This window comes from Emydura macquarii, unplaced genomic scaffold (genome assembly GCF_026122565.2).
Source record: "Emydura macquarii macquarii isolate MOO-44397 ecotype Brisbane River unplaced genomic scaffold, CSIRO-AGI_Emac_v2 contig_1424, whole genome shotgun sequence".
NCBI lineage: Eukaryota > Metazoa > Chordata > Testudines > Chelidae > Emydura > Emydura macquarii.
Genome location: NW_027131561.1, coordinates 1255400 through 1265333, shown reverse-complemented (window position 1 = coordinate 1265333; position 9934 = coordinate 1255400). Strand labels below are relative to the sequence as shown.

Sequence of the window (9934 nt, the reverse complement as noted above, 5' to 3'; positions counted from 1 at the left end):
AATGATGTAAACAAAGTCCACTTTCAAAGTAGTCTCCTGTTGCAAATGAGTCTGTAGTTTTAAAAGTGTATTTTTGAATAAATTTGTAAAAATAGTCTCTACAAAACAGATTTATGAGCTATTCTATTTATGGAATGACCTTATCTAAATGAGGGATGTCCTGGGGTAATTCCAGTGTAGCACCTTCGACTTTGCAGTACCAGTCTTCCCTGGTTAGGAGAAGCTTTTGCCTTCTGCCACTCTAATGATCTGTCTTGAGTCTTGCATTATGTCATCAGTATTACCTTCTATGGACATGCCCTCTTTGATAACCCCTTTGATGATCTCAGCCTAAACAATTGTACTGCCACCATGTACCATGCAGAACCACCCTGCTCTCTCACTTGCTCAAATCTACTTTAAGTTATAGGTTTAAAAGCATATATATAACTAAAACCAGAATGATTTATTATCTGTTTGTGGTATTTCTATGGTTCCTACCACATTAGTATTTAAGGGCTGGTCTACACTAAAACTTAGGTCAACCTAGGTACATCACTCAGGGGGAGCAAAAAATTCACACCTAAACTCCAGGGTAGACAGTGCTAGATCAATGGAAGAATTCTTCCGTCAACCTAGATACTCTCTGAGAGGTAGATTTACACAATGATGGAAGAAGCCCTTCTGTCACAGTAGCAAGTGTCCACACTACAGCACTGCAGCTATGTCATTATAGCATTTCTAATGCAGACATACTTTACACTCAGTGACTCCCACATTCCTATGTATTGAGCAGCTACTACAGGTTTAGGAGTACTTAACACCTATTACTAGTAAATGATACACTAAAATAGTAGGGTATTTACAGATTAAAGACAAGTAATAACATTTAAAAGTCTAACAGTTCCCACCTGATCAGGGCTTTTCCTGACAGTATGTGTGGCTGAACCAGAAGTCGCGCCTAAAGAATAAGCATTATGAAGGAGAAACTCCTCTCAGAAATTCTCCACCTGAAGTGTTGTCCTGGCCTTTTCAGAAGAATGGAAAGGACTCACCCAAACTGTTGGCTTTAAAACGAAAACCAAACATTCTCACTGCCATTCCATGTGTGTCCACGGTCATTGTTCCTGATTGGCTCCTTTGATTATTCTATAATACACACAACTCAGAAAGTTCTTAGAATTTTATCACATGATGCAGGACATCTTACTTTGTAACATCAGCTTACCTGAACCATCAGAATATAGGAACCAGAGTGGGCTAAGATAGCCAGAACAATGCTGAAGCATTAGGAAAGTTAAAGGGAGCTAGGATGGAGGGAAATCTGTCAGACCATAGGAAATCAAGATGACTAGAGGACAAATAACTTCTCTATATTATTAAATTTGGCAAAGAAAATTTTGTTTGATAGCGTTAAATTGTTTCACCATAATATTACAGTATAGGAATGTGAAAATACCACAGTAAGATAAACATCTCCCTTGTAATAGCATCATGGAAGCAAACTGCGTTTGATTGTCTCAGCTCAGGTCGCAGTAGACAGAGTACTTTATCATGGCACCATAATTTACTGGAGCAATGCTATGTTCAGGAAAGACCCAAGACCAAGCTAATGAGCAAAGAGGGTTCAGGACCATGGCCGTGCACTTCTCTCCTCATGGGCCAATACTTTCAAGGGACATTCTTGACTTAAAATTCCAAAGTAAAATAAAGTATTCAAAATTTGGCAAATGAATGTATAACCTTAACTCTGCCCCTTTGGGCACGTGCATTATGATTCACTTGTTAGTTACATGACCTCATTCTTTTTTCAAATAAAAGTATAATACTTTTCTACAACTTTAGATACACTTGTTTAACATTCCATATTATAGGACAGAGCAGGAATTCTAGAAGGGCTACAACTGTATCAGATGGACACTATTATACAATTCAGCAATGTTTAATTATAAACCCCTGCACAACTGAGGCCCGTATAAATGCTGGCTTTGCATATAGTTGGAATTCTTTGTTTATTTTAAGAATAATGAAGCAGGACAGATTGAGGAGTAAGTGAAAAATTGAAGGGGGTTTTGTCCCAGATCCTGTAAATCCTGATGGTGAGCCTGTCTGCATGAGAAGCACTTTGTTAACTACCATAGTCTTCTGCAGCGTATCTGTGTCCAAGGGAAAAATATTGCTCATGTGAGACAATACTTAAATGATATTTTTTTTTAAAAGTTATCATATGTAACGTCAAAGTCACTAGAATCCATGTGCATTATAAAAACTTAGTACAGCTAAATGAGGAAGACAAAAATATTAGCTTGTCCATGTAAATTAAAATCATCACCTTGTTCATGCACATTTTGTAAGGGCAATGAAGAGATGATATGTATGTGTGTGCCCCTGACCTCGTCTCCAGCCAGCCCAACCTTCCTCCCAGACTCCACTGTTTTTTCCCATGTGGTCCCTGCTCTGCAAGGCCTGGGGAATGAGGGATGGTGACATGGAGGCACTTCTTTGATCTCAGCAGCACCTAGTGGAGCACAGCACTGTTGAAAATCAGACCCTTTATTTACAGAACTGTATTTAGAAGTCTGATTTCAGGCTCCTAGTTTTGAAAGATCTTTTTCCCCATGTTTATAGTATGTGGAAGGTATGGATAGGGGAATCTTGGCCATACCTGGAATGGGATTTGGCAGAAGCTTGACATCTGGAGATGGAGTTGGCATGAATAGACATATCAAATATTATTCTGCCACATATTACTGGGTGGTCTTACTATTCCTAGTACTCAGCAAATGTAATAATATTTAGCTCTTCCTGTCTCTAATATTTACATCAATGAGTAATTTGTTGTTTAACTTTGACACCCTCTGCTGGCTCTTCAGTAGCATAACACAAAACTGTTAGAGCCTACATCAGCGGTGCATTTTTTGTATTCCTTCTTCATTTCTTGGCACCAGTGGAGGTTTGTAAAAATTTTGATTTTAAGTCTGGCCTCTTCTATTCTGTCTAGCTTCACAGACCCGGAAATCTCACTGACTCACCTCTTTGATGACCCTTCTCTATTTCAGACTCCATCAGTCCTGAACTGAAAAGACAAGATGGGTGAGATGATATCTTCTATTGGACTTACTTCTATTGGTGAGAGAGACAAGACAGAGCTCCTCTTCAGGTCTGTGTAAGCTCGAAAGTTTGTCTCTCTCACCAATAGAAGTTGGTCCAGTAACAGCTATTACCTCACCCACCTTGTCTCTCTAATATCCTGGGTCCAGCACACATACAGCAATGGATGATCTTTCTTTGCATTTTGTCTCCTAGCAAACTAGCTATTCTGTTAGGGAAGGTAATATATATCTGTTTGTGTTCAGTGGTCCATCTATAGACTCTAGTCAGTCTTACCATAAGTGTCATCTCTCCAGCACCTTGCTGTAATTATTCTGACAACTTTGAAGTTCAGTCTCAGTTTTGTGAATTCCCTACACAAACACATTTTTTAAAAAGCCACTTATACCCTATACAGAGGGATTTATTGTGGCTTTTTAACCCAAGATCGCAGTGGGGATGTAGGTAGGGCCAGGAGCTCCTCAACAACAGCGTTTGTGAAGTGATTTTGATAACCCATCAGAATCCTTCCAGTGGCTCTGGGGAACTGCATGCTGTGGTGGGAGAACTGCCCTCTTCTACAGGATGCAGTGCATGCTTCCTGACACCAGCTTAATGACTGGTGAGCAAATGGGGTGGGTATTGGGATCTTTCTCAGCTTTCCTGCTACAGAGCTAGACTGCATTCCTTGTGCTGGGGAGAGAGAGAGGGACAGAGTTTGGGATTGTGGCTAAACCCTGAGCATGGGTGCAAAGAAGTATCTAGGTATTTACAATAAGCTCACAATATTTTGTAAGGTTCCTTGTGCTCTCTTACCCAGCCCCTTTTCACATCCCTGCAGGGCCAGCGACAATCTAGCCCACTGTGTGTCACTGTGAGTTGTTTACAGTTTGAGTGACATACAAGCGCAGTACAGTTTAAGCATGGATCTATTGCCAAAAGGAAAGATTATAAAAGCCTCTTGTAGGACACAGCTATCCTGACAGATGGAAACAAACATATAAGGGTTGAGCACTCTTAGAAGCTTTAGTCTCACAAGGTGTGAGACAATTAATTCCAAGAGGAAAGTCACAGGAACTGATCCTTATTAAAGAAAGCTACACACGTATTTTTCATTTTTTCATTTTATTTTTCATTTTGATAAAAGAATACAGTTGACACAGAAGATAACAGATGATAGTAGTCAGCAGTTATAAAGTGAGACAGCCATTTGCTTCAGTGATAAACCTTTTCAAATGTTTGACAATTAGCAGGAATAATTATTTCATATTCAAAGACACAATCTGGTAAGATGCTAAGCTCCTCCTGAGAGATGCTGAACGCCTCCAACTCCATTAATTTCAAAGGAGTTGAGGGCATACAGCACCTCAGAGGACTACATTCTTTTATGTGTTTTATTAGTATTCATTGAGTTCAAGTTACTACATGGTTAATATAATTGTAAGTGTCAGTAGGATCTAAGAGTTCACCAAGAACACAAAAGGTCAAATTCTGCTTCCAGTTACACAGGTGAAGCGCCCGTGTAACTGGAAACAGAACTTGCCCTGGCCCAAAGGGTAAAATCCTGCTTTCAGATCTGCACTTATCTGCAGTGCAGATCTCTCTCGGGAGTTATTCACCACATGGAGCCCCAACAGACATCAATAAGAGCTTTTAGGGGAAGGCATGAACAGGTTTGGGCCTAGGTTTTGCCATGATGTAGCTATGATGTAGCTTATGGGTCCCTGTCAAGTGGGAGAGACCCCTCACATCTGACACCTGTTTTCCTGATACTCAACCTTTCCTCTCCTCTGTAAGAATTAAAATTGGAGGCAGCTAGTCAAACTAAAAATAAGGAAATTCTCCACCAATTATAAAAATATTGGAGTCAGGTATTACAGCTTTGGATGGTCGGTGAGGAAAAGGTCCAGTAGGAATTTGAAAATTATTTAACATTTCTTGTCCCAATACCTGATTCTTCACAAGTGTGGGGCCTCTATATGGATGGGTCCCAGAGCAGCTGTGCAAGCCAAAAGGGCTCTGTGGGCCCCACAGGTCAATTTCCAAGGAAGATCTGCAGTGTGGATAAGTTTGGCTTGATCTGGCAGAAATTTTTATGGGCTGGCTTGTTTGTGTATGGCTCTGTGCTACTTGATCTGGTTCTTTCTGTGTAGGATGCACCTTACTGACTAGTTTAAGAAACCAGTCATACAGCAGTAAGAATCCACTCAACAGCAGCAGGAGAACAGATATAAGCCCCACAGGAATAGCAGCCCCAACTTTCTGAGTCTTTGGAGTGGAAGGTAAGTGGTAAGGAGGAGGGAAGGCAATACTATGATTTTTCATTATGGAATATAAATTCCAGCTTACTGGAATTAAGATGATAACACTTGAAATGATGTTCAAGAGCCCCCCAGTTAGAAAAAAGACTAAGATATAATGTTTCTTAAGTGTTTTCTTATAAACACTCCACAAAGCAAAAAAAGTAAAAATTATAGCTACTGATTCAATGGCAGTGGCTAACGTCAGAAGGTCTTGGGCAACAAAAATTTCTGAGGGGATGAAGGTGTTCTGGGTAGTGAATCTTTGACAGAGCATTAAAGAAGAGCCATTGGCAAGTTGAGGGTTCAGAGTAAAGCATACGTCCCAGATTCCGATCCATACGATGCCAGAGAAGATGATTGTGGTGTTGTCCACATGCCACACTCTCCATTGTATAAGTCCTGTTGAAATAGCACACAGAATCCAGCCTAAAATACTCAAAATAAAGCCAACAAATCGAATGTGAGAAGTGATGGCCAGGAAATTCACAACTTGGAGATCTTCAACTTGTGTCACAGCTCTGTCAGGTGCACTATCAGCCATGCCGACAATTGCAGGTTCACTAAAAACACAACATATATATAAATACATATGGATTGGTGTGTACGTAGTACGTACAGCCATCAATCTAGGTTTATATACCATGCTCATCACTGTAATAGCAGCTTCTAACCAGAGGCACCAATCATTCAGAATCAGTTCAACATAAAAACTGCATTTCCACATGGTGTCACGCTGATTCATGAGAGTTGTAGTTCAGGATCTTAATGTCCCCATTCTCCCCTATGGATTTGACTTACAGGCCCAAGTACATCTCCTACAATACACCTACAGTCATGTGTCTCCCATGATGCACCACCTAGGTTGGTCAGAAGGGAGATGGGAGCTCAGCCAATAGGAGAAAACGGGAGCCTAAATTATAATTTCCATAAGGCAATATGACACCGTAAGAAAATGCAGTTTAATGTTGAAATAACTCAGAATTAAGTTCAGTTCACTCAGGTCAGTTCAACAAATCAAAATATTCCAATTTGGGTGGTACCAATCTGAAACAAAATGTTTTGTTTAGGTTTTCCTGATGGAAAAATCAAAAAAATTCAGCAAACTTGAAATGTTCCTGTGGAAAACTGCATTTTCTCTTAAAAATCATTTTGAAGGAAAATTTCCAACTGTTCTACTCAAATGTCACAAAATTTCAACGCTAAGGTTGCTTGTGTAATCTTGACTCTGTCTCTTTGTGTGCGTATCTTATGATATACAGTGTTGTTGAAGCTGTGTTGGTCCCAGTATATGAGAGAGACAAGGTAATATCTTTTACTGGCCCAACTTTTGCTGGTGAAAGAGACAAGCTTTCGAGGCACACAGAGCTCTTTATCGGGTCCTTATGATAGTCATCTCATTTTACCTCATTGTTCTATAGATTAATGTAGAATCATTCCTGCATTAATATTCTTTTCAAGTACAAACTGAAGAAAAAGCAATTTTAGAACTCTTAGATATCAAACTCCACCAATCAATCTCTGATCTATTTGCAAAACAATTTTTGAAAGCAAAATAGCCTAAGGCATTCTCTTCCTCACACACAGTGGTACATGTGTTATGTACAAGAAATTAAGATACCTACAGTACCTCAAAACTGAAGGAAGTGTTTATGAAGCGGGGGTGACAAACATTTTAAAATACCAGGCAGACACAGCATGCTCTGGAATGTGATTTCTTGAGTTGCTCAATCCACTTCTTCATTTTCAGATGTAATTTGGTAGTCTTCCCATTTCCTTTGGGAAGAAGATGAAATATGCATTGGTACTAATAGAGTTTATCAATTATACTTTGAGAAATAAACAAAGTTCAGGATACCCTGAACCGTCTTGATACCCTGAGTCACAATTCTGAAGTCACCAATTAAAGTTGCTAGTTTTCCTTACAGTCATTTCTGCCTTGATTGCCTGATTCTTTTGTGTTTCATGACTTTGGATAATTCAGGCTGGTTTGGGGATTTCCTTCAGACCTGTCACCAACCGGCCCAGGATAAAGTGGACAGGCAATACCCCCTATCCACTGGACGGAACAGCACAAGAGACTCCATTATATCTGTGTTAGTGGTCTAAGTATTAAATGGGAGAGCATAAACTATCTTTTTAATAGACAGGGAGAAGGTTGGAATCAAAACTGAGGAGGAAGCAGAATCACAAGGTTTCTCCTTCATTTCCCACTGAGGCAAAGAAAATTGGAAAAGTGTTCCAGCTCATCTTTATTGTATCCATATAGCGACATTCACTATCCCCATAAGTCTGGATCAGACATAAGTGGCAGACATACCAGCTGTGCCTGGAACCAATCCACTTATCTCAGAGTGCCTTGAAACATTAATGGGTACATCAAATCTGGATTTACAGACACAGACTTTCAGAAAGCCTTTGACCAGGTCCCTCACCAAAGGCTCTTAAGCAAAGTAAGCAATCATGGGATAAGAGGGAAGGTCCTCTCATGGAGCAGTAGTTGGTTAAACATAACAGGAGACAAAGGGTAAATATAAATGATCAGTTTTCAGAATGGAGAGAGTGGTATCCCCCAGGGATCTGATCAACATATTCCTAAATGACCTGGAAAAAGGGGTAAACAGTGAGGTGGTAACATTTGCAGATGATACAAAATTACTCAAGATAATTAAGTCCAAAATAGAATCATGGAAGGTTAGGGTTGGAAGGGATCTCATGGGGTCATCTAGTCCAACCCCCTGCTCAAGGCAGAACCAACCCCAACTAAATCATCCCATTCAGACTGTGAAGAGTTACAAAGGGATCTCACAAAACTGGGTGACTGGGCAACAAAATTCAGTGTTGATAAATGCAAAATAATGCACATTGAAAAACATAATCTCAACTATATATACAAAATGATGTTACCTCTCAAGAAAGAGATCTTGGAGTTATTGTGGCTAGTTCTCTGAAAACATCCGCTCAATGCGCAGCAGCAGTGAAAAAAGCTAATAGAATGTTAGGAACCAATAGGACAGAAAATATCATAATGTCACTATATAAAGCCATGGTACACCCACATCTTGAATACTGCATGCAGTTCTGGTCACCCCATCTCAGCAAAGATATTTTAAAATTGGAAAAGGTACAGAGAAGGGCAATAGAAATGACTAAGGCATGGAACACCTTCCGTATGAAGAGAAATTAAAAATATTTGGACTTTTCAGCTTGGAAAAGAGACAACTTAGGGGGGATATGATAGAGGTTTATAAAATCATGAATGGAGTGCAGAAAGTGAATAAGTGTTATTTACTCCTTCACATAACAAAAGAACCAGGGTCACCCAATGAAATTAATAGGCCAAAGGCTTAAAACGAACATAAGGAAGAACTTCTTCACACAATGCACAGTCCACTTGTGGAACTCAGTGCCAGGGGATGTTGTGAAGGCCAAAACTATAATAGGGTTAAAAAAAGAATTAGATAAGATCATAGAGGATTCGTGCATCAAGACACTCAGGGATGCAACCTCATTCTCTGTGTATTCCTAGCATCTGACCGCCAGAAGGTGGGAGTGGATGACAAGGGATGGATCGCTTGATGATTGCTTCTTCTATTCATTCTCTCTGAAGTACTTGGCATTGACCATTGTCAGGAGACAGGATACAAGCTAAATGAATCAATGGTCTGACCAGTATGGTCATTCTTATGTTCACTGGTGCTGAAACACATGTAGTGTCAACTGAATTGAGTTTGGTACCAGCATCATGATTTTATCAGTGAGTTGCAGTATATATAGCAAGTGTTGTGAGAGTGAAGTGGTGAAACAAGTTCAAGCTATACAATAGGTATTGTTGTGTCCTGGAACCTAAAGGCATGGTCCATTGGTGCTATTGGGACAGAATTCACTAAAGGGTAGAGCCAAGTGAGTCCACAAATTGAGACTATATGAGGCATAAAGCTTCATCTTACCCTCTGAATCTGACTCAAGCACCACTTTGTTGGTCCATCAATGTTCTAAAGGCTACCTGGGTGTCATCTTTGATTTAGACCTATCTTTAGGACCTCATGTCCAGGCTAAGTCTAAGTCTTGCAGATACAGCCTTCTCTATCCATCCACACAGCTAAAACTCTTGACCAGGCTCTTATCAGCTCACATCTCGATTACTGCAAACATCCTTTTCTCTGATTTAACCAATGCAATCTTGCCCGTCTGCTATCCATTCAGAATGCTATTACAAAGGTAATTTTCCAATCCCATTGCTTTGACCATTTAACTCTGCTCTTTGCATCCCTTTATTGGCTTCCTTTTCTCTATCATATCTATTTTTCTTCACTTTCAGGACTCTTCACAATCTATCCCTCCCTATTGAATCTCTCATTCAATACTGAAAAGTTAATTCCTACCTCAGATCAGCCCATGATGCCTGCTTCCATCACCCATTTCTTAAACTTTCTAACAAGCTTATTTATGCTTTCTCCCATGCTGTCCCTCATGCTTGGGAAGTGTTCCCTGTAAACATCTGCAAACTAATTCATTATCCTCCTTCAATATGCATCTTAAAATTCTACTTTGTCGTGAGGCCT

General features: G+C 39.9%; 1 protein-coding gene across 1 annotated transcript; it reads right to left on the bottom strand.

The window, feature by feature from the left end:
* Positions 1–4893: 4893 nt before the first annotated feature.
* On the bottom strand, positions 4894–5913 carry LOC137156298 (claudin-34-like). Its single transcript, XM_067553028.1, has one exon. It carries the CDS (start codon positions 5911–5913, stop codon positions 4894–4896), a length of 1020 nt encoding a protein of 339 aa, XP_067409129.1.
* Positions 5914–9934: the final 4021 nt, after the last annotated feature.